This window comes from Monodon monoceros, unplaced genomic scaffold (genome assembly GCF_005190385.1).
Source record: "Monodon monoceros isolate NGI ecotype Baffin Bay Population unplaced genomic scaffold, NGI_Narwhal_1 Super_Scaffold_15, whole genome shotgun sequence".
Classification (NCBI taxonomy): Eukaryota; Metazoa; Chordata; class Mammalia; order Artiodactyla; family Monodontidae; genus Monodon; species Monodon monoceros.
Window position 1 is genome coordinate 27,452,540 of NW_021703771.1, and position 26,550 is coordinate 27,479,089.

At 37.1% G+C, this 26,550-nt stretch overlaps 1 protein-coding gene across 1 annotated transcript in view; it reads left to right on the top strand.

The window, feature by feature from the left end:
* The window catches only part of MANEA (mannosidase endo-alpha), a 99,652-nt gene extending 73,340 nt beyond the window's left edge, over positions 1 to 26,312 (top strand). Inside the window, exon 6 of the mRNA XM_029223940.1 lies at positions 25,595 to 26,312. Coding sequence (XP_029079773.1) covers positions 25,595 to 25,598 — 4 coding nt within the window. The 3' untranslated portion in view covers positions 25,599 to 26,312. The remainder of the gene's footprint in view (positions 1 to 25,594) is intronic.
* Positions 26,313 to 26,550: the final 238 nt, after the last annotated feature.

A 26,550-nucleotide genomic window follows, 5' to 3' on the forward strand; every position in this document is an offset into this window, starting at 1 on the left:
GTCAAAACAACAATCATTATAAACAACACAAAGTGGCAGTCTTCTGCTACTCAGTAGCATTTAAAATACATTAATTATGTCCATGCATAAAAGTATTTTTCAGTCCATTTTATAAAAGCCATTTTCAAAGCACTATATATCACCATGTTAATTTGATTATAGTATCTAACAATGTGACTTTTATACGGATCTTGAAAATATCATATGCAAAAGAGAAAAATAGAAGAAATTCATTTGTAATACATGCAGTACCTTTTAGAAATGTATATGTTTGAACACAGTCACCTAAGAATAGCAGCCACACTTTTTTTAGTTTATACACACTAAATTTATATTTGAGTACTGCTGTTCTATATATCGTTAATTACCCAAATGTATTATCCATATGGCAGACTATTAAGCCATTACTATTAAAATTGTGCAGTCCAGTCTGGCTTCATGCAAAAAGTCAACTGCAAATCTGATAGCTAAATTCTTACTTGAAAATTTGCTGCATTGTTATATTTAAAGTACATTCTTGAAAATTATGCTCTTGGCTTTTTAGGTATCTTGTAAGAACAATATTTAGTGACAGTCATTATATGAACAGTAGTTGAGCTGAAATTCTGTTTTATTTTTCCTCATGAGTGTTTGTAGCTAAAGGCTTAATTTAATCCTCAAATAAAATATTCCATTAATGCACATTATTTTCTCATTTCATTTTTTTACTTGAGTCATTCTTAAATAAAATTTAGGTAGTGTTTTCTCCTATAAGAATATATGCATGCTGATTCTTTGCAAAAAGGATTTGACATATTTTTCATAAGAAACTGTTACAAAATTAATATATATAAACGAATGACAGAATTTTGAAAAGGAACATACATATATGATACTAGCATATATGGTTGACTACACATTTGGTATTGAGAGCTTCTGAGTAGCTAATGCAAGATGTTATGGCTCTTGTTGCCAGAAAAGAAGCACCTCCTTTCCTATGCAAGGCAAACTTTGCCTTGTCAATACATTTTAAAATACATTTCTCAAATAGGCGTTATACCTAGGGTCAAAAATGCAGAAACCTATAGGAGACTGTCAGGCAATATAAGTAAATGCATCAGGTTTAAACCCTACAGAGTCAGAGCAACTGTGGACAACTGTCTTCTAATAAGAGTAGTTGCTAACAGCTCCTGTCAGTGTTGCCCCTTCTGTAGCTTGGGTCCCTAAAACGAGGAAGTATGTATGCCTGCGTGTTTGTAAATTTTTCTAATTATAACATGCTGGCAGATACTGCAAAAGATTTTTAAAATACTTGCTGGTTGGCTCAGTTCATTGGTCATTAGTTTGTGACTGCTGATGCAAAGAATGTAAAACTAGATTATGAAAAATGTCCTGAATGTTTTATAACACTCAAGGGGATTTCATATGACTAGTTATTGTGATGATTATTGGATATATTCCAAGTATGAAACAATAAAACACAAGTCAGTGAAAGTAAATCCATGTGGCTCTGATGATGTGATAGCTTTCCCCAGGTCTTATCTCAGAATAAGATAAGAAATCAGAAATTAAAGCACCAAAAAAGTGAGTTAGGTGCCTATCTCTCCGCCAGTCTTCTCTATTATTCCTCCTAATTTGACTTTTGAATAGCTGATTTGAATTAATTCTCACTGAGAGGGACTTGGAATGCTTTTTATTCTGTTGCTTTTTAGATATGGATCCATTGTTGAAGCCTGGCAAGTAGGTAGAAAAAAAACTGTAGGTAATTGTGTTTAATTCTAGTCTCCACTTCTGCAACCTACTTTCTGTCCTTTTGCTGCCTGCCTGCCTGCCTCTGCCTATCTGCCCACTATTCAGCCTTCCTATCTCTCTTAGTCTCAACTCACCTGCCTTTCTTATCTGCTTTGTTTCAAAAAGGATGTTAGTGATTTGTTAGAATACATAACATGTAACAATATAGTCTTAAAAGGAGAGCAAGAATAAAAATGCACCTATTGAGCCCAGCATTAAATAAAAACTGAATAATGTGGTAAATACACTGCTATACTGGTGGTCACAAATTTAAAATCCAAGCTTTGAGTAGCCAGTATGAAAAATAACATCTCATCATGTACACATTGTGCATTGTCCATAGTATAAGATAGAAATAAATTTCTCAAGAAAAGTATAGCTGCTTTGCTATTAAGAGAAGAATTTCTTCTGAGGAGTCTCATAAAGAGGATACTAATAATATAATACAATAAAGATTATATTAATCTTTTTATGGCTGAGTAATATTCCATTGTATATATCTTAATAATGAGTGTAGTGGTGAAGGGGATATACATTTAAGTCAGGTGCTAGCTTCTTTTAAGATACTTACATTTTTTAACTTATAAAGCATTATGTTTTATGTGATACAGTTTACATTTTTGGATTCCTTATGTCTAATCAGCTATATCCATGACAGAGCTTTTCTCATAAATAATCAAAATGAAAAGCAACTGAGTCAAATACAGATTAGTTCCAGAAAGGAAAATGAAATTAACTATATAGCTCAGAATTTTATATAGAAAAAGATTTACATTTGCTGAATTGGTAGTATATTAACCATAGCTCACCATTCATTAACAAAAAATAAACCAGAACGTTTACTATAAATTGATCTGTCCAGTTTCCGTATCTTTAAAAGGAGGGGATTGGATTGGATGATGGCTCAGATTGCTAATCAGCACTAAAATTATTTTTATACTAATGTTATTAACAGCATCAAAAGAAAAAAAAGTCTGCATTTCTATAATTAAGACAAAAATCTGCCGGGGGTCAGGGGGAAAAATTCTATAAGATTATACCAACCTTAAAATTAACATTTGTCATCCACTCTATATTTTATTACTCTAATCTCTTCCTTTCAGATCACATTGTTGTGAATATTAAATATGTTAATACAAATAAAGTGCCTAAAACAGCCCTGAAACATGGTAATGTTCAACAAATGTTGGCCATTACTGTCATTTTTATACTCAAAAGAGGAACAACCCAAATGTCCTTCAGTGGGTAAAAGCATAAATTAACCTGGTACATTCATACAGTATTGCTTGGTAATAATAAGTAACAAAACACTGATACATACAACCACATGGATGAATCTCAAATGCATTATGTTAAGTAAAAGAAGTCAGCATCCAAGGATTATGTACTGTATGATTCTATTTATATGACATTCTGGAAAAGGCAGAACTACAGATTAGTAGCCACTAAGGTTTAGGAGTGAGGGAACTATTCTGTATCCTGACTGAGGTCGTGATTACCTGAGTCTGTACATCTGCCAAAATTCAAAGCTATACAACTCCCCCACCAGCATACCCAAAACAACAAATGAATTTTCTGTATATTAATATTTTTAAAAACCCACAATGTGGTATTACTACACACTGATACAAATGGCTAAAATTAAAAGGACTGACAATGCTAAAGCTCTCATACTTTTCTGGTGTTAGTATAAAACACTTCACCTACTTTCAAAAACCATTTGGCATTTTCTTGTTAAGTTAATCATTATCTTTACCATATGACCAACAATTCCTCTTCCACTAGTAGTAGACTTTCTCATCTTCCCTCCTCATTCTCTCCATTCATGACACTGTCATTCATGCCACACAACCAGAAACCTAAGGTCATTCTTTGCCTTATCACACTTTCTCATGCTCTAAATCCCATCAACCATTAAGTACTACTTCCTTTTTTTCCCTAGCTATTTCCTAAATATTTTTGCTATTCTGTGTGTACTGTTTCTGATCATATCCAGGACATCATAATTTTTCACTTGGCCTATTATATATTCTCAATTAGTTTATATACTTACAGTATTGTCTAACTCAAATCAACCTCTAGACTCAGAGTCTAGGCCATTCTCTTGCTTCAAATTATGTAAGTGACTCCAAATTGCCTGCCTACAGAAGAAAGCACAAACTTCTTCTCAAGGTATACAAGATGTCCCATTACTGTCCTGTACCTAAAATGACAGTCTTCTCTCCTCTTTTTTTTTCCTCAGAATTTCTGCTACAGTAATATTATCCCTCAGATTATACTTCAGAGGGATAACCAAAACTTATAACCTCATGAAGACTTGGATTCTTGTGGGTTTTGTTTTTTTTTTTTTAAGTGATGTCTTTCCCATTGTTCCTCACTTAGTTTACTCCTACTGGAAAGAGGATGAGAATGGGACAGAAAGGTAAAGGAAAAAAAGGAAATATAAATATTTCTAACAAGAATCTAATGTGTATCAAACACTGTTAAGTGCTGTCCATGTTATTTCACAGAATACTCATCCAACATTCTGAGGTAGCTTTTGTTTATTTTATACTTAAGAAAACTATATGTACCGAAATTGCCAATGTCCCACAGTTGAGTAGACATAGAGCTGAGAAAACTATGCCATTCTACTATAGTGTCAACTTATGTGGTAATATTTCCCTACACCCAAGGTTTTTCCTACACTCATACAGGTTAGGCAAAGTACACTTCTATTCTAGCACCTGCTACTTTGTTTTGAGATAAGTTTCATACATGAGTATCTTTCTTTCTACTATAAGCACATTGAGCGTAGGAAATATCTTTGTTTTAATTTCTTTTAAGAATATAAAATACATATAGAAAAGAGAATATAGAAGTTTCTTTAAAAAAATACAGTCATAGATCCAACACTAAATTTAATGAAATGCAGCATTCCCTGGAACTTTGAAGCCTGGCCCTAATTAGTGAGTGTGTCTTTTCCACCTTTATATTCCCAGTGCCCGGCACAGAGCAGGTGTGAATTAAACATTTCTTGAACTGAAGATAGATCATATGAAGCTTTGCATATACAAAACAATGTGTTACACAAGATTTCTGTTCATGACATTTCTTATTGTTATTCTATTACCCTTGGGCTACTTGCAAGAAAACTGTAGACGTCTTCCATGACGTCTCCCCATGTACCTGGCCGTGTGGATGACAGGGTCTTGGTGCTCCAGCCGGGTGTCAGGCCTGAGCCTCTGAGGTGAGAGAGTGAGTTCAGGACATTGGTCCACAAGAGACCACCCAGCTCCATGTAATATCAAACGGTGAAAGATCTCCCAGAGATCTCCATCTCAACGCTAACACCCAGCTCCACTCAATGACCAGCAAGCTACAGTGATGGACACCCTATGCCAAACAACTAGCAAGACAGGAACACAACCACACCCATTAGCAGAGAGGCTGCCTAAAATCATACTAAGTTCGCAGACATCCCAAAACACAACACTGGATGCGGTCCTACCCAACAGAAAGACAAGATCCAGCCTCATCCACCAGAACACAGGCACCAATCCCCTCCACCAGGAAGCCTACACAACCCACTGAACCAAACTTACTCACTGGGGGCAGACAACAAAAACAATGGGAACTACGAACCTGCAGCCTGTGAAAAGGAGACCACAAACACAGTAAGTTAAGCAAAATGAGAAGACAGAGAAATACACAGAAGATGAAGGAGCAAGGTAAAAACCCACCAGACCAAAAATATGAAGAGGAAATAGGCAGTCTACCTGAAAAAGAATTCAGAATAATGGTAGTAAAGATGATCCAAAATCTTGGAAATAGAATGGAGAAAATACAAGAAACTTTTAACAAGGACCTAGAAGAACTAAAGAGCAAACAAACAATGATGAACAACACAATAAATGAAATTAAAAATACTCTAGAAGGGATCAATAGCAGAATAACTGAGGCAGAAGAACAGATAAGTGACCTGGAAGATAAAATAGTGGAAATAACAACTGCAGAGCAGAATAAAGAAAAAAGAATGAAAACAATAGAAGACAGACTTAGAGACCTCTGAGACAACAATAAACACACCAACATTCGAATTATAGGGGTCACAGAAGAAGAAGAAAAAAAGAAATGGACTGAGAAAATATTTGAAGAGATTATAGTTGAAAATTTCCGTAATATGGGAAGGAAAATAGTCAAGTCCAGCAAGTGCACAGAGTCCCATACAAGATAAATCCAAGGAGAAAAACACAAAGACACATGCTAATCAAGCTATCAAAAATTAAATACAAAGAAAAAAATTTTAAAGCAGCAAGGGAAAAGCAGCAAATAATATACAAGGGAATCCCCATAAGGTTAACAGCTGATCTTTCAGCAGAAACTCTGCAAGCCAGAAGGGAGTGGCAGGACATATTTAAAGTGATGAAAGGGAAAAACCTACAACCAAGATTACTCTACCCAGCAAGGATCTCATTGAGATTTTACGGAGAAATTAAAACCTTTACAGACAAGCAAAAGCTAAGAGAATTCAGCAACACCAAACCAGCTTTACAACAAATGCTAAAGGAACTTCTCTAGAAAGAAAGCGTAGGAGAAGGAAAAGACCTACAATAACAAATCCCTCAAAATTGAGAAAATTGTAATAGGAACATACATATCAATAATTACCTTAAATGTAAATGGATGAAATGCTCCCACCAAAAGACACAGATTGGCTGAATGTATACAAAACTAAGACCCATATATATGCTGTCTTCAAGAGACCCACTTCAGACCTAGGCACACATACAGACTGAAAGTGAGGGATGGAAAAAGATATTCCTTGCAAATGGAAATCAAATGAAAGCTGGAGTAGCAATTCTCATATCAGACAAAATAGACTTTAAAATAAAGACTATTACAAGAGACAAAGAAAGACACTACATAATGATCAAGGGATCAATCCAAGAAGAAGATATAACAATTGTAAATATATTTGCACCCAACATACGAGCACCTCAATACATAAGGCAAATGCTAACAGCCATAAAAGGGGAAATCAACAGTAACACAATCATAGTCGGGGATGTTAACACTCCACTTTCACCAAAGGACAGGTTATCCAAAATGAAAATAAATAAGGAAACACAAGCTTTAAATGACACATTAAACAAGACGGACTTAATTGATATTTATAGGACATTCCATCCAAAAACAACAGAATACACTTTCTTCTCAAGTGCTCATGGAACATTCTCCAGGATAGATCGTATCTTGGGTCACAAATCAAGTCTTGGTAAATTTAAGCAAACTGAAATCATATCAAGTATCTTTTCTGACCACATGCTATGAGACTAGATATCAATTATAGGAAAAAAACTAAAAAATACAAACACATGGAGGCTAAACAATACACTACTTAATAACCAAGAGATCATTGAAGAAATCAAAGAGGAAATCAAAGAATACCTAGAAACAAATGACAATGAAAGCACGATGACCCAAAACCTATGGGATGCAGCAAAAGCAGTTCTAAGAGGGAAGTTTATAGCAATACAATCCTACCTCAAGAAACAAGAAAAATCTCAAATAAACAACCTAACCTTACACTTAAAGCAATTAGAGAAAGAACAAAAAAACCCCAAAGTTAGCAGAAGGAAAGAAATCATAAAGAACAGATAAGAAATAAATGGAAAATAAATGAAGGAAACAGTAGAAAAGATCAATTAAACTAAAAGCTGGTTCTTTGAGAAGATAAACAAAATTGACAAACCATTAGCCAGAGTCATCAAGAAAAAAAGGGAGAAGACTCAAATCAATAGAATTAGAAATGAAAAAGAAGTAACTGACACTGCAGAAATACAAAGGATCATGAGAGATTACTAAAAGCAATGATATGCCAATAAAATGGACAACCTGGAAGAAATGGAAAAATTCTTAGAAAAGCACAACCTTGAGACTGAACCAGGAAGAAATAGAAAATATAAACAGACCAATCACAAGCACCAAAATTGAGACTGTGATTAAAAATCTTCCAAAAAACAAAAGCCCAGGCCCAGATGGCTTCAAAGGCGATTCTATCAAACATTTATAAAAGACAAACATTTAGAGAAGAGCTAACACCTATCCTTCTCAAACTCTTCCAAGATATAGCAGAGGGAGGAACACTCCCAAACTCATTCTACGAGGCCACCATCACCATGATACCAAAACCAGACAAAGATGTCACAAAGAAAGAAAATTACAGCCCAATATCACTGATGAACATAGATGCAAAAATCATCAATACTAGCAAACAGAATCCAACAGCACATTAAAAGGATCATACCCCGTGTTCAAGTGGTGTTTATCCCAGGAATGCAAGAATTTTTCAGTATATTCAAATAAATCAATGTGACACACCATATTAACAAATTGAAGGAGAAAAAACATATGATCATCTCAATAGATGCAGAAAAAACTTTTGACAAAATTGAACACCCATTTCTGATAAAAACCATCCAGAAAGTAGGCAAAGAGGGAACTTACCTCAACATAATAAAGGCCATATATGACAAACCCACAGCCAACATTGTTCTCAATGGTGAAAAATTGAAACCATTTTCTCTAAGATCAAGAACAAGACAATGATGTCCTCTCTCACCAGTATTATTCAACACAGTTGCAGGAGTATTAGCCACAACAATCAGAGAAAAAAAGAAATAAAAGGAATCCAAATCAGAAAAGAAGTAAAGCTGTTACTGTTTGCAGATGACATCATATTATACATAGAGAATCCTAAAGATGCTACCAGAAAATGACTAGAACTAATCAATGAATTTGGTAAAGTAGCAGGATACAAAATTAATTCACAAAAATCTCTTGCATTCCTATACACCTATGCCAAAAAATCTGAAAGGGAAATTAAGGAAACACTCCCATTTACCATTGCAACAAAAAGAATAAAATACCTAGGAATAAACCTACCTAAGGAGACAATAGACCTGTATGCAGAAAACTATAAGACACTGATGAAAGAAATTAAAGGTGATACAAACAGATGGAGAGATATACCATGTTCTTAGATTGGAAGAATCAACATTGTGAAAATGACTATACTACCCCAAGCAATCTACAGATTCAATGCAATCCCTATCAAACTACCACTGGCATTTTTCACAGAACTAGGACAAAACTTTTCACAATTTGTATGGAAACACAAAAGACCCCGAATAGCCAAAGCAATCTTGACAAAGAAAAACGGAGCTGGAGGAATCAGGCTCCCAGACTTCAGACTATACCTCAAAGCTACAGTAATCAAGACAGTATGGTACTGGCACAAAAACAGAATATAGATCAATGGAACAGGACAGAAAGCCCAGAGATAAAACCACGCACATATGGTCACCTTATTTTTGATAAAGGAGGCAAGAATATACAATGGAGAAATGACAGCCTCTTCAGTAAGTGGTGCTGGGAAAACTGGATAGCTACCTGTAAAAGAATGAAATTGGAACACTCCCTAACTCCATACACAAAAATAAACTCAACATGGATTAAAGACCTAAATGTAAGGCCAGACACTATCAAACTCTTAGAGGAAAACATAGGCAGAACACTCTATGACATAAATCACAGCAAGATCCTTATAGACCCACCTCTTAGAGAAATGTAAATAAAAACAATAAACAAATGGAACCTAATGAAATTTTAAAGCTTTTGCACAGAAAGGAAACCATAAACAAGACCAAAAGACAACCCTCAGATTGGGAGAAAATATTTGCAAATGAAGCAACTGACAAAGGATTAACCTCTAAAATTTACAAGCGGCTCATGCAGCTCAATATCAAAAAAAAAAACAACCCAATCCAAAAATGGGCAGAAGACCTAAATAGACATTTCTCCAAAGAAGATATACAGATTGCCAACAAACACATGAAAGGATGCTCAACATCACTAATCATTAGAGAAATTCAAATCAAAACTACAATGAGGCATCACCTCACATCCGTCGGTCAGAATGGCCATCATCAAACAGTCTATAAACAATAAATGCTGGAGAGGGTGTGGAGAAAAGGGAACCCTCTTGCACTGTTGGTGGGAATGTAAATTGATACACCCACTATGGAGAACAGTATGGAGGTTCCTTAAAAATCTAAAAATAGAAATACCATATGAACCAGCAATCCCACTACTGGGCATATACCCTGAGAAAATCAGAATTCGAAAAGACTCATGTACCACAATGTTCATTGCAGCTCTATTTACAAAAGCCAGGACATGGAAGCAACCTAAGTGTCCATCGACAGATGAATGGATAAAGACGATGTGGCACATATATACAATGGAATATTACTCAGCCATAACAAGAAACGAAATTGAGTTATTTGTAGTGAGGTGTATGGACCTAGAGACTGTCATACAATGTGAAGTAAGTCAGAAAGAGAAAAATACCGTATGCTAACAAATATATATGGAATTTTTAAAAAAAAGGTTCTGAAAAACCTAGGGGCAGGATAGGAATAAAGATGCAGATGTAGAGAATGGACTTGAGGGCACGGGGAGGGGGAAGGGTAAGCTGGGACGATGTGAGAGAGTGTCATGGACTTATATGTAACTAAATAATATAAAATAGATAGCTAGTGGGAAGCAACCACATAGCACATGGAGATCAGCTCGGTGCTCCCACCCTCCCTGTCCCACCCAGAGGGGTGGGACAGGGAGGGTGGGAGGCAGACGGAAGAGGGAGGCAATAATGGGGATATATGTATAGCTGATTCACTTTGTTATAAAGCAGAAACTAACACACCACTGTAAAGCAATTATACTCTAATAAAGATGTTTAAAAAAATAATAAAATAAAATAAAAAGACTCTCCAGTAAGACAAAAAAAAAAGAATGGGTTAAAAAGTAAAATAGGTAGCTATTGGGAAGCAGATAGGGAGATCACCTCGGTGCTTTGTGTCCACCTAGAGGGGTGGGGGGGAAACGCAAGAGGGAGGAGATATATGTATCTGTATAGCTGATTCACTTTGTTATACAGCAGAAATTAACACACCATTGTAAAGCAATTATACTGCAATAAAGATGTTAAAAAAGAAAAAATACAGCTGTAGGTCTATTTCATAAGTTATTTTTAATGAGCCTTTTATACAAAGTCAAGTTTAGGGAAGTTCTGTAAAGCAAACAAAAACGCTAAACAAACAAAAAACTCCATTGCTTACATAATAGACTCTTGTGTTGATTTAACATATTAGTGGCAGAAATTCTAGATGTGTCCCAGTTTAACAGACTTTTAATCAGTCATTTATTCTCACAGTATAATGCTTGAGTCATAACTTCTAAGTCATTTGCATAATCCCTGTGCTTTTTCCACTAAATGTTTTGCTAAATTTAACACAGCTATTAAAACAGAGCATGAACCACAAATTTTTAAAAATACTGACATGCTTTTCAATCAATATTCAGATTTAGAAGATGAGTTGACTATTAACCTCATTTCTTCATTAATCATAATTCCTCATAGATCAATAAATCTTAAGAAGGACAGCAGAATTAATTCTTACTATTTGTGACAAAGCCCCACAAATATCTTTTGGAATATCTAGTAATCGTCTACAATGTGAGAATTGGGTTTAGCAGTTATCCTAGGAGACCACATGCTGGAGAAACCCTACAAATCTTGAAGAGATTGTTCACAGTCAAAATGTACACTCATTCTTAGATACATTTCATCCTTTCCCATTTCCTCAAACTTCCACTACCTTCTCTTCTGTCCAAACAATTTGTTATTTTGCTTCCTACTTAACTAAGAAAGTAGGAGCCATTGAAGATGACGCCCACTGAGCCATGCCCTTATAAAATCCCTTTCCCTTGTGTATGGGCAAGATCTATAACTTACCTCTAACAGAATAAGGCAAAGTTAATGGGCTATCATTCCTGTGATTATTAAATGGCAAAGGTGAAGGGATTTTGAGGATGTAATTGAGAATCCTAATCAGTTGACTTTAAGTTAATCGAAAGGTGGCAATCTTCAGTGGACTGACCTATTCAGGTGAGCCCTTTAAGAGAGGTCAAGAGGTTAGAGATAGAAGACAGAGGTATTTTCTTGCTGGCCTGAAGAAGCAAACCACTGTAAGTCTAAAGCTTCTAGGAAATGAAATTCCCCAACAACCAAGTGAGCTGAGAAGCGGACTCTGAACTTTATGTGTCTTCAGCACCAGCTGACACCTCGATTATAGCCCTGTGAGACCCTGAGCAGAAAAGCAGGTTAAGCCATGCCAGGTATCCTAACTCATGAAAACTGTGAGATAATAAAATATATGTTGTCTTAAGTTGCTAAATTTGTGATCATCTGTTACACAACAATAGAAAACTAATACACAATCAAAAGAAAATATGCCCAGTCTTCTAACACTGCACTCTCTTGCATGTATCATCTGTGCTCATAAGCTCTGTCAGCCCTTCTTTTAACTATGTGTAAACTGTCCTTGTTTTCATCTAAGGCTAATCTCTCCCTCTGGGTTCTAAACCCTATTTCCTCTTGTTTGCTCAAAGACATTCCTCTGACAATGGTCCTCTTTCACTCCTACATCATTAAATCTACCCCTTTCTAGTGAATCATTCCTATCAGCAAACAGTATCTGTTTTCTTCCGACTTCCAAAAGCATGCTCCCTCTGTGGTATTCTTTCCAACTATATAACCCCAGTCTAGTCATGAGAAAACACATCAGATGCACTCTAATTGAGGGGCATTCTGAAAAATACCTAACCAAAACTCCACAAAACTGTCAGGGACATGAAACAAGGGAAGACTGAGAAACTGTCATAGACCAGGGGAGACTAAGACAACACAGAAACGAAATGCAAATGGTATCTGGGACTGGATCCTGGAACGGTAAAAGGACATCACGGGAACAACTGCTGAAATCTGAATGAAGTCAGAAATAATCCATGTTACTTCTTAGCTTTAATACATATACCATTGGTGGTTCCTCACCTTCTTGAGGTCTTTACTCAAATATCATCTTCCCAGGGAGGCCTTCTTTGACTACTCTATTTTATTTTAGATTACACCCCCTATTTCCATTTAACAGACACATATAGTATGCTTACTTTTAGATAATGAGGAAATTATTTAAATGCAATATATCCATGTACAAGGAGTTCACAGATTAAAAGCAAAAGAATAATTTCTTCACAAGATATCAGTTGTTTCTGATTGCCCAGTGTCCCTTAACTCTCACTGATAAAAATTCCATGCTTTATATTTAAAGATCCACCCTGTATGGCCCTCATGGCATTATTAATCTCTATATTTTGGGGTTGGACATATGGTATCAACCGGCAAATGACTTTCCTCCCTTTGCTCCAGGGCTAGGCATGTGAACCAAGCTCAGCTGAGCTCTAATAATATAGACTTGGAACACTTCATAGATATATTTTGTCTAACATGGAAAGCTTCTGACAAAAAAAAAAAAAAAGGCAACACGTGGAAGGAAACAGCAAGAGGTTAAGAAACAGAGCCTTGATGGTGTATTTCGAACCTTCAAATTCTACCCTGAACCATGCCAGCCTTTTGGCTCCACTCCATTAGCCAGTAAACCTTTTGAATAAAGTTAATTTTAGTTGGATTTATTTCATGGAACTGAGAGAGTCCTGCTTAATACAACTGCATATAGTGTTATAAGTTTCAAAATTGAGGTAGATATGAAGAAGGCATTAGGAAGAAAAAGGCAATCGTCTCTGAAGGGTTACAGAAACATTTACAGAGGAGTCACTCTTAAGGTGTAAAGTCTAAGGGCTCAACATACAGGCAAGCAAGGGAAACACCTCACTGAATATCTGAGTTCTCACTGTGTGCCAAGCATTATCTTAAATACATTACATACATTATGAAATTGTCACCAGTTTCCTAATTGAGGAAGAAATCAATACCTTGCCCAAGTTTACATCTGATAACTGAATCATCAGCTGAATTCCACACTATGCCTTTCTTCATTTTTTTTTTTTAGGAAAACAAGTTTTATTATATGTAGGTTTTGAAATGTTTCCCATGTGTTCTGAGAACTCAAACTAATACACAATTTATTGTGGATTGGATTTCCTTACAAAGGGGTATAATTTGAGGCCTGAAATCATCTAACTTGGGTTAAGATTAACAATATACTAGAGACCAATGGGTAAAACAGAAATGTGGCTTAAGAAGATAAAAATAACTCTGAGTTTATTTTTTATAAAATCTTATTTTATAAGACTGTAAGTCTACTACCTGTGGGCTGCTAACTCCTGAGTGGAGCAGTGATTGCTGAGTACGTACAGTTATGTACAATTTCTTCTGGGAATCAAGTATTTCCCCTACTGTGGCTGAAACATTGAATCAGATAGTATTGGTGACAACTTCTTGGATGGGTTAGTGGATGGCCTCTCCATGAATACAACTTAGGCAAAGAAAAAAAAATTTGAGTCACATTAGTGTGATGCTTTTCAAATGCTTTATTTCTGAGTAGAAGTAGGGTATTTTTACAAAAAATATATATTAATTTCTATGGGGAAAAGTAAATATTTTTGAGGATGGATGAATAGTCCTATAAGAGCTGACAGTTTTAAGAGAACTTCAGATTTATTTGCTCACAAAATCTAGTAACATCTAACACCAATTGATATAGATTTTTTCTATATGCTACAGCTTCTTAAACTTTCCCTCTCATAAATACCCCTTATAAAATATTCATTTTATTCAAATAATATCTGCTTTTCTGCAGATGTGATTATAGTGCCATGTAGATGGATCTCAGTCATCTCTTTATCATTAATGAAACACCCCAAATTTTTCTTTAAGATCTCTCTCACTAATTGACACCGTTCTTTTGTTGCTTAGCATTTTTGCATCATACTTTATTAAGATAGCTGAGAAAATACTGATTTTTTTTTAATGATGCCCTGTAACACTTCAGTCTTTTTGAATTTTTAACTTCTGTAGGCATAAATCCAAGCATTTATAAGCTGAGATATTTCTTCTTTATTGTGCACAGATTTCCAAAAAGTCTAGAAAATATGTTTTTATTCACCATTTAGAAGCATCATGCCTTCTTAATGGTAATTACTGTGCTCTAGGAAATAAGTTATTATCTACTATGAATATGAAAAACCTATTTTACCTAACTAGCTTCAAGTGAGCTAACAATTCGTTAGTGGCACTTTCACTAAAAAAATTGATAAGCACTTTGGGAATAAGCTTAAATGCATTTTCAAACTCTAAAAACTTTCTCTTTTTATCTTTTACTTTCTTTCTCTTCATCCTTTCCTTGCTTTCTGCTTTTTCCCCTTCTTTCCTCTTCTTCCCTTCCTAGTTTCCTTCCTTCATTAAAGGAAAAAAAAAAAAGCTTAGTGTTACAAATGACATTTCTCCAGATCAGATTTCTTACAGACAGAACTATCAGGATCCAAAGTAGGATGCCGTCAGAACTACAGTGAGGTACCACCTCACACAGGTTAGAATGGCCATCATTACAAAGTCTACAAATAACAAATGCTGCAGAGGTTGTGGAGAAAAGGGAACCCTCCTATACTGTTGGTGGGAATCTAAGTTGGTGCAGCTACTATGGAAAACAGTATGGAGGTTCCTCAAAAAACTAAAAACAGAGTTGCCATATGATCTAGCAGTACCACCCCCAGGCATATATCTGGACAAAACTATAATTCAAAAATATACCTGCACCCCTATGTTCATAGCAGCACTATTCACAATAGCCAAGATGTGGAAGCAACCTAAATGTCTATTGACAGATGAATGGTTAAAGAAGATGTGGTACACATACAATGGAATACTACTCAGCCATAAAAAAGAATGTAATAATGCCATTTACAGCAACATGCATAGACCTAGAGATTATCATACTGAGTGAAGTTAAGTCAGCAAGAGGAAGACAAATATCATATGATATCACTTATATGTGGAATCTAAAAAAAATAAAATGAGCTTATCTACAAAACAGAAACAGACTCACAGACAGAACAGAGTTGTGGTTGCCACGGGGGAGGGGGAGGAGGGGAGGGATGGATTGGGAGTTTGGGATTAGCAGATGCAAACTATTATATATAGAATGGATAAACAACAAGGTCCCACTGTAGAGCACAGGGAACTATATTCAATATCCTGTGATAAACCATAATGGAAAAGAATATTAAAAATAATGTATATATGTGTATAACTAAATCACTTTGCTACACAGCAGATATTAACACATTGTAAATCAACTATGCTTCAATAAAAAAGTAGGATGACATATCTTTTAAAATTTTCTTTTCAATTCTTAAACTGTAAACACCAAAATAATTTTTACATTTTACAGTTTATAATCTACCTTGAACTTTATAGGCTATGAATGGTTTATTACATATTTTCATGAATTACAAACTCTAAATAAGATAATAGTTGAAATTGCATCACTCCCTACATATATTTTGATTCGAGCATGTCAGTTTATCATAGATAAGGACAGCATTTCCGGCTAACATTTTCTGAGTATCTATGGTTGTAACTTTAACTTTGTTGTCTCATTAACATTCAGAACATCCTGTGGGGTAAGGGAGCTATCTTTAACTCCATTTTTAGTTTCCTCATCCATAAAATGCAAATAATAGTAGCACATACCTCCTGGAGTTATATGCTATTAGTTGAAATAAGTGATACACAGTAGCCTACTTAGGATTGCAAAGCTAACTAGGGATAGGACCAGGATTTAAACCCAGAACTGTACAACTTTAGACCTTGTGTATTTAATTGTGCTATAATGCCATACTGAAAGCTAACTGCTGCTGGAAAGAACACCTTCCCCTAGCTCCTGTACTGCTCCCTCTCAACTGAACTGTAAGGAGGATGACAGAGCTTGGCTTACTTTCACTATGACTATGACTTCCCATGCTCCAATCACTCCACTTTACATTAAACCAAATCCAAGAAGGGTCTACATTTCAACTTAATCATCCATCTCTCCATAAGACAACATCATTACCACTAACACTGTGTCCTATATTCCTGTTTATGTTAGTCCCCCTGATAAGAAGTCCAAACCCCATATCCTTTCTCAATTTAGCTCCATATGGCACTGAACTTTTGTTATTCATGCTCCCATTCTTTCCTGTATTTGACAGACTCTAAGACAACCCTAGCTTTCCCAGCCTCCTGGTACTCAAGTTCTTGTGTAATCTGTTCCCCTTGAGTGTGGGTGGGGACTGTGACTTGATTCTAACCGATAGAATACTACAAAAACAACTAGACCTAGACATCACATCTGTGCTTATGAAATACAAGACTGTAGTGTCTGTTTTACTAGAAGACGCTCTCTCTTGCTGGTTTTGATGAAGCAAGCTGCCTCATTTGGAATATGTGGCAAAGAACTGAGGGTGACCTCCAGCTAACAGCCAGCAAGAAACTAAGGCTCTGAATCCATCAATCTGTAAGTCTGAATTCTGCCAACAATCACATGAGTTTGGAAGGGAATCCTTCCCCGGTCAAGTCTTAAGAGCATAGCTTTGGCTGACAGTTTGCAACCTTTCAGAGGGCCAGATTAACCATGTTTAGACTCCTGACCCACAGAAATTGGGAGATGACAAATCATTGCTTTAAGCTGCTACACTGTGATGTTATCCAACAATATGCAGCTAATACACGCTTGAATTCCCAACTCTGTCTGTGGCCTCTGGAATTCACTGAGGAAATAGAGGCCATCAGAAGAGAATTTCTACATCCATCAGCAAGTATTCCAATCTACCTATCTTTCTTTCTTGATTATTCAGCTGACTCTCCTATTAAAATGGACGAACTTACCATGCTCCTAAGATCTTCTGACTTGTGCCTTTGATTCAATTCCCTCTCTCCATCTCAAAGACTTTTCTCCTGTAATTATTTTTCCCTCACCATCATTAATTTTTCCCCTTTCTATTGGATAGTTCACATTTGCAAAGAAGTCCATGTATGATACTACCATCATAAAACCACAACAAAAACTTCCCTGGACTTATCTCTCATTAGTTACAGACCCTTGTTCCCTGATACAGGAAATATTTCAGAAGAGTTGTTTATACTCTCTTACCTACTTCTTCTGCTATTCTCTTTTGGATCCAATTAGTCTTTCTTTCCTCCCACTCCACTAAAAGTGCTCCTATATGGGTCCCTAATGACCTCCAAATTGACAAATTTCAGATGTAACTCCCAATCTCCATCTTATTCAAACCCTCTGCAGTGACACAGTTGATTTTCCTCCTCCTTGAAGCACTTGAAGGAACAATGACTGTTCCTTTTCAACACCTTGCTGTATCCTTCTGCCTTTCTTAATCATTAAATCTTACAATGCTCTGAGCTTTGTCCTTGCACATCTTCTCTTCTCTATCCACATCCCCTTCCTAGGCAACCTTGTCTAGTTCCATGGCTCTAAGTCTCATGGATATGTGTATCACTTCCCAAACTATATCTATAGCCCTGACTTTTCATCTGAACTCTAGGCTCATATATCTAATCTGCACTTGGATTTCTAACAGGTAACTCAAGTTTAACTTTTAAAAAATTGAACTCATACTTTCCTGCATCCCGCAAACATTTGCTTTCCCAGGAAGTGAAATCAGCATACTTCCTGTTCCTCATGCCAAAATCCTTGGAATCAATCTTGATTCCTCTCTTTATTTCCCATACCACACTCATTCCTTTGCAAAGAATCTGCCAATTCTATCTTCAAAATGTGTTCTCAATACGAAACTTTCTCATTCCATTTACTAAGACCACTTTGGCTCTAGCCACCATCTTTTTCTTCCCTGGCAGTACCTTCTCACACCTTTTTTTTTTTTTTTTTTTTTGGAACCTTACAGCTTATCCACCCCTTTGTAGCTGACTGAGTGATCCTTTATAATATGTTAAGGTACATTATGATATTTTATTTCTTAAAACCATCCAGTAGCTCCTTTCAACACTAGGAATAAAATCCAAAGTATACACAGTAGGCATGTAAGCCTGCATGATCTAGCCCTCCCTTCTGCCCTGCATTCTTCCCTCACTCTTCCCTTGTGCACTCCACCCCAGCCCCCACACAGACCTCTCGCTGTCCCTGGAGCACTCTGTACACTGCTGTACACTGTTGGTGGGAATGTAAGTTGGTGCATGCCTCAGGTTCCTCCTTCCTTGGTCCCTGCTCTTTCCCCTTCCTTGAATGATGCTCCACAAGATACCTGCAAGGCTCACTGCTACCCTCATTTTAAAAGACAAATATTATCTGATACCACGGATGTGTAAAGTTTAAAAATGGATGCACATGAACGTATTTCCAAAACCGAAATAGACCTACAGACATAGAAAACACACTTATGGTTACCAAAGGGGAAATGTGGCGGGGAGGGGTAAATTAGGAGTTTGGGATTAACATATACACACTAACATATATATATATATATATATATATGTAAAACAGATGATCAACCAGGACCCACTGTAGAGCACAGGAAACTCGACTCAACACTGTCCTTAACCTATATGGGAAAGGAATCCGAAAAAGAATGGATATATGTATATGTGTAACCGAATCACATTGCTGTACACCTAAAACAAACACAACATTGAAAATAAACTATACTCCCATATAAAATGAAAATCGAATTAGAAAAAAAACAAAAGAAATGCCTTCTATATTCTCCTCAGGCCTCGGGGACCTAGGCTGTGGTCACATCTCTGGAGCCTGAGCAGGCTGGGTCCCAAGGCTGTACCGTCGTGGGGCTGAGGGAGCTGGGGAGGATGTGCCAGCACACGAGACCCCCCTTGGACCTGGAGTGCCTCGTCCCCTGTAGAGGGCACCACAATCTCCAGATCCAGGCGGGCCCTCCTATGGCTAAAGCAGGCCAAGTACACCCAAGGATGGTGGACCCCCTGGGCTGGGAGAGCTCTGAAAAGTCCCCTGGGGTCCCCGTCTCCTGATGGTGGGCTTCCCACCTCCAGCCTTTTTTCTTAGAGTCGCCGCCCCACCTATGTCCGACAGGACCCTCAGGATCGAGGTGTTGCAGGTGTTGGGATGCGTCTGGGGATGGTGAAGTGTAACGGGGGAGAAGTAATGAGACACAAACGTTTGGATGTCTGTGCTGGCATATTCCACCTAATTTCCAACCCAGGAACACCACTTCAGCTAAGGCTCTGGTTGCTCCAGGAACCAAATCTGGACATGAAGAAATGCTGCTGCCCTGTGGCCACATCCCATAATGACAAGAGGAGATATGGGAACATATGTATATGTATAACTGATTCACTTTGTTATAAAGCAGAAACTAACACACCATTGTAAAGCAATTATACTCCAATAAAGATGTAAAAAAAAAAAAAAAAAAAGGAGGTCCAGAGACGGGCGCGAGCCGTGGCTAACAGCGCATACCCCAGAGACGGGCATGGAAAAACAAAACAACAACAACCAAAAAAACGGTGCTATGGACACTTCATATTCACAAGGCCTCAAGGAATGTCCTGGGGTGGGTAATTGCAAACGAATTCAAAACAGGGCCGACTTTCAAGACACCAGTTTCCACAGGTACATTTCATGGGCCCCTTCTGTCCAAAAAGGAACATAAAAACATCGCTATTAGAGAAATGCCAATCACAACTACAACGAGGTTATCTATCACCTCCCAACAGTCACAATGGCCATCATTTAAAGTCTACAAACAACACATGCTAGAGGGAACGTGGAGAAAAGGGAACCTCTTACAGTATTGGGGGGTGGGGTGGTGTAAGTTGGTAGAGCCACCATGGAGAAAAGTATGGAGTTTCCTTAGAAATTCCTCAAAATTCCTTCCCCGAGAATACTATGTAAAATAGCAGCCATATCTCTTTCTCCTCCCTTGCACTGCTTCATTTTTCTTCAAGGCTCTTTCACAAGAGACAAGGTTCCATAGCTGTATTTAGAGTCTGTCATCCTTTCTGGAATGTAAGTTCCGTGTCCTAGTGGGTCCTTTGTTTACTCACTGCTGTTTCACAATGCAGACAGGTTCACGGGGGAGAGATGAAGCATGAGCACATCAGCAAATCATGAAAATGAAAATATCAAAATATCACCACTGGTTGAGTTATAGAAAAGGCAATTTTCCATTAAAATGTTTGTATCTTGATGAAGAATTTGCTGTTATACAATAGATTCATCACCTATGTGCTATAATTTATTTGTAGCTATTTATGTGTAAATGACCTTATCACATTTCTGATGGGTTCATTTTTTTCCTTCTGGGCAATAGGGGGTTTTGTCTCCATTCTCCTTGTCCCTGACTACCATGATTCATTTAAAATAACCCTTCATTTAAATTTCATAGCGCGATTTATCCAGGCTTTTAAGAAATTCTCATCAATTGATCCTTTTCTTCTCCAGGATTTTCACTGAGGAAAAATAATTGGTTAGAACATTTTGTAAGATTCATTCCCTAATCAGTAATCCTCTAGTTAGCTTTGACCTTCCCCAGAAGGTGAAAAGATCAAAAAGATTTTTCAAAACTTTTTAAAGACTTTTTCTTTGTCCTGACTGGCAATACCTCTTACCTCCTTCCAACTTCCTCTTTATATGTGCCAATGTACCCATGAATGTTTCTGAAATTGTCACAAAGCTTTTCCTTTGCCTCCCATTTATTTTTCATTGTAAATATTACAAAAGACTTCTACTCACTTATTCTGAGTCTTTATTTGTTTAACATACTTCTCACACACCTGCCCATCCTCATAGGTTTAACACACAACTTGCCATTTAGTACCTAGGAATAGTGTCATGCTTCGACAGAGATGAGTCTATGCCAAACTTTCATAACCCATTGTACATAATCACAAAACTATCCCTTCATCGTACTCTTCCTTTTAAATGGCTTTCTCAAGTTCCCCCTAAAAATGAAGATGAGAGCCTCTTACTAAAAATGCTTCATTTTCAATGCGCCTGGACCGCTGACAAAATCAAATTTGTGCACACTATTGGTAAACTATACACACACAAATATAACTTTAGGATAAAGTTTTAAATTTGCAGAAAACAATCACTCTGTGCCTTCAAATTAGCATTTCTTCCATTCCTCTTCTCCATTTAGAATGTGTAGTTCTGTGCTTCTTGAATTTGAGGTTAAAACCTAAGAGTTCTTCTTAAATCTGCAAGTCATTTCCATGGAAACGCAGCGTGGTTTCTCAACTGTCAGCTTTCTCAAACTAGCACTTTCAGCTTATGAAGGATCCTCCACTGAAGTGTGACAATCTCTTCCACCTTTGTCGAGTAAGTAGGGAATACTGGAACAAGAAGGGATATTAGGGACGACTATACGATTAAATAGTATTTCCACAACTAAAAATAGAAGATAAAATCTCATCAATTAAAATTGGTGTTCTAAAAATGAATAATTACTCTCCTGCATACTCATCAAAAAGCAGTGCCAGAGAATCAAACACAGGAAGCATATTGATTTCTTTTTCCACAAAATATATTAGAAGAGCTGTGTCCTGCCTCTTCTACTGGCTGTCAAATCTACTTCACAAAGCAGAGGGGCTACTTTACACAGCATGGTCTCCTCCCCCAGTTGGGGGCTCCTGAGTCTGGTCAAGCACTGGGCTAAAACATAGAAACTGGTCATTGACAAAGCAGAGAGAAAAGTGGGCAACTGGGCCTGTGGATGGCACACACTGAGCAGGGCCCTGTTCTGTAGAAAGGACAGAAAGTGATGAGCTGGGCCTGGCTCCTGTTTCTCCTGGATAATGATGCCCCAAGGAGGAAGATCAAACACATGGATCCATGTACACATGAATTTCCTTTCAGGAGCACAGTCAGAAGCTCCCCAGTGGGGTCCCAGACCACAGAGTGAGCCTCTTCTCTCCATCTGATGACCGTACTGTTGTCTCAGACAGATCTGCCAAGATCAGATGCTGCTTCACACCTCCAACACGCCCTTCACCACAGAGCTCTGGAAAGGACAAGGGGTAAATCGGTGGTTTCCCCAATGTAGGTGTAACTCTAGCCTCTAGGATTTCCACTGCAAGTCCCCCAGAGGACCTCTAGATATACAAAAGGGTTGTTTGGGGTCTTCTTCTGGATCAGTTCCAAAACAAGCAAAGAAGAAAGAATTCAGCATGATTGTTTCACTGTAGCCAGAATTCTGCTAGCAAAATTGAGTGGCAAATTGAGACCATGAGTCCAAATAACCAAGACAAAAACAGGTCTTTAAATAAAAGTTCGTTATCAGTTCTTACTTTAGGAGTTTCTTTGAACATTCCTTGAGCCTGAAATGTACCTACTTGGTTATACTGTTTTTTGATTTCTTCGTATTAATGAAAAAAGTGAAATGTTCAATTAACATAGAAAGTTTTCTTTCTGGGCATTGGTTGATTGAAATTTGGCTTCGTTTACTACGTTACCCAGAGAGTAGTCTCCTCTCTCCTTCCCCTATGCCCCTCCTTCTCCTCCTTCACATTCTTCCATCCCTACACTTCCTCCTCATCTTTCCAAATCTTTTTGGTCATTCTTTGTCACCTTGTGTTTTTTTTAATTTGTTTTTTTATTTTTTTTTAATGTTTATAGAGTTGAGCATGAAGAAGTTATCTTGATTTTTTTCCCTCATTGTCTAGTCTCTGTTTTCTCCAAGCTATTTTTTCACTCAGTTTTTGTGTTCCTTTTTGGCCTTGTCTTTCATATTAAATGCACTCCTTAAATGTCAGATTACCCTTGGCTGTCCACTCATATCACATAATGGGCAATAAAAACCTGATAGGAATATCTAAGTAGGACATATTGAGTATATTTTTAATGTGAGATGTTCATCCGGACCATTTACTGAGAAACTTCCTGTCAGTATGATTTGGTTTTTCCTATGATCCAGGCTACTTGGAAAAGATTCTTTCAACCACCTGCGCCTAGCTGCTAGCATTCTAGGCGCCAAGTGTGAAGAAAGTTGGAGGACTCAACAATCAGTGTGTACATTTTTACTTCCTCCCTCTTTTCTATATGGATCCCAGCTTTCACCTTGGTCTGCTGTCCCCCAGTCCAGAAACCCTCAGTTTGACCCAATCCAAAAACTTAAAACTTCAATCACTATCTGGATAAAGGAAGATTCATTGCCCGGTTGCAAGAGTGGGAAGGTATGCAGAGGTCTACCAGTACCTGAAGAGATTTTCAGTCAGCCTTGGATAGCCCTATTTTCACCCTATTTCCAGAGTCAACTATTAAATTCTGGAGCCTTTTGAAGTTTCCGTGGTATAAATATAATTGTTCCTCTGCTTTCCCCACTGTTAGCTTTGGGTTCAGTTTTCTTGGGTGTACCAAGTCAGTCCCTCCTTGTGCCTCTGCTTTCCAGCTTCCAAATTTTGTTGCCTGTTCTCATTGTTTCTGTCATTTTCTACCTTATAAACATTATTTTGATGTCATTTAATGGGATTTTAGGAAGGAGCAGAACATAATGCATATATTCAATGTGTCATCATGTGCAGTTTTATTCTTTATTTTGCTGCTACTATATAGAATCTAGTAATCTATAATCCTTAACGTGACCTGGAAAAGCCTATGGAGATCAGATACTCTCCCTTGTTTCACAGATGGAAAGCCTAACCTGAAGGAGGTTAATAGCCAGTAGGTAGTCTATCAGAGTAGATTTGGGATTTGGACATGGGTCTTTTGACATTGAAATTTCAGCTTTCAGAATCTCATAATTTTAAAAGAAGACCCTATAAATGATCTCATGCAAACCCTTATATTATAAACCAAATACCAGAAGAGCTAAGAGACTTATACCTGGACAGACTGCCAGGTAGAACTAGGGTCTCTTGACAACCAATCCATATTGTCACAACTGCTTTTCAGGATATTTTCTTCAAAGTTAGTAAAGATGGATTTGGAAGAGAAACTAGACATGGTTTATGTTTTAGAAAGTAAATGGTATCTGTGGTTTGGAGTTCCCCTTGAGTCTCTAAAGTTAGTAAGACTGGTTGAGTCAATACTGGTGTTAGCCCTTAGCAAAGTTCTGGTAAGGTTCATTTCCATTGCAAGAAGACCACTCAGAAATAGTTGGATTATTCAGAACTCACACAAATCATGAGATAGTAGAGATGATTTAACATCAAAGGTTTTGATACAGAAAATGTAGCTTCAAATATATGTAACCCAAACTGCTTGTAGCAATGACAAAACAAGTGTTAATGAAACTGTTCAATCATTGTAAAACTGGAGTAAACTTCAACTTGAGGCTAAGAAATGAAAAGAAAACCAAAATACAAAACTTTCCAAACTTTTTACCATTCCCGAGCTTAGCGAAAATACACACACACACACGCAAATACAGAAACACATACACATGTATATCTCAATATATAAAAAGGAAATGCAAATAATTGGGTAGGTTAGTATTAGCTTCATGGAATATTTACTGCCATGCTATAAAACTTAAACAATAGGATTTTATAATGAAGTGCTAACTTTAATTATAGCAAAGAGAATAGCAGTATAATACTTAACATGTGAAGCATATGCAAACAGACTATTATGTAAAAAATCAAGCTAAGGTTCAGTGCTAAACATCTGCATGTTTAGTGAAAACAAATTTAAAAAATTATAATTAAGTCACTGTAGCCTCAGAGTGCTTCAGAAAATACCCTAGAATTTCAAAGAAATGGAAGGAAAAGGAGTGGGCTTGATGGCTTGTTTTAATAAAAGGAAAACTCTAGCTTCTGGATGCAACATGTAAAACTGATCCAAGTATGGCTTAAGAAATAGAAAGCGACTTCTCAAATTGATTAAATCCTTAAGTTGAAATCAATATCTTAAATACATTATTCTTCTGGTTAATAAACATTAGCTAATAGTGTGAGAATTTCCTGCCTATTTATTAAATTTGTTTACCCCAGGTGACTTGGTAATCATTTCTGCTGAACAGAAAAAGAAACAAGTTAGAGGTCACCCAGCCTGGTTCCTGCGGTAGCCCGTCTTGGCCCCATCTGGAGCACTGAGGCTGTGAAGAGATCAACACGTAGAGTCAAGACTGATGCAAGAGAGATGTGTGTTACCTGTCGTGCTGTTCATTAAAAAACATTCTGTTGGCACTTGCCAAAAAATATATTGGTTCCTGAGCAGGACTGATTTTTTCTTTCCTAGATCTGAGATCAAGATGCTGCTATTGAGAGTGAAGTACGAGCCAGTCAAAGAAAGCATTCAGGAAAATTCTGATTCCTTTTCTTCACCTCTTGGTTCACTCTTTCTTTAGGTCTCTATTATTTGTTGCTCTTTCAAGTGGTTAAAATGGCTTTTACTTTTTTCTTGTCTCTCTAGTCAGAAATTCTTATTTGTAATCTTTTCTAAACTCCAAATTAGTGAAACTTTCTGAGTCATTTCTATGGTCTGAATGTTTGTGTCTCCCCAAATTCATATGTTGAAAACCTAATGCCCAAAGATGAGGGTATTAGGAGGTGGGGTCTTTGGGAGGTGCTTGGGTCATGCAGGTGAAACTCCTGTGAAGGGGATAGTGCTCTCATAAGAATCCTCAGCAAGCTCCCTTGCTACTTCTGCCATGTGAGGACACATGAGAGTCTGTGATCCGAAAGAGAGCCCTCACCAACCATGCTGGCTCTTTTATCTCCAACTTCCAGTTTCCAGAACTCCAGAAATAAACTTCTGTTGTTTATAAGCTACCCAATCTGTGATATTTTGTTATAGCAGCTTGAACTAAGACAGTCACCATAATACTGGTGATTATGATTAGAAAATAACATAAGTCTGTTTCTACCCTCTTACTAATGCCAGGCACTGGGCTTATGGTATTACATGTATGATGGAATTATATCCTGAAGTATTAATTAATCTAGTT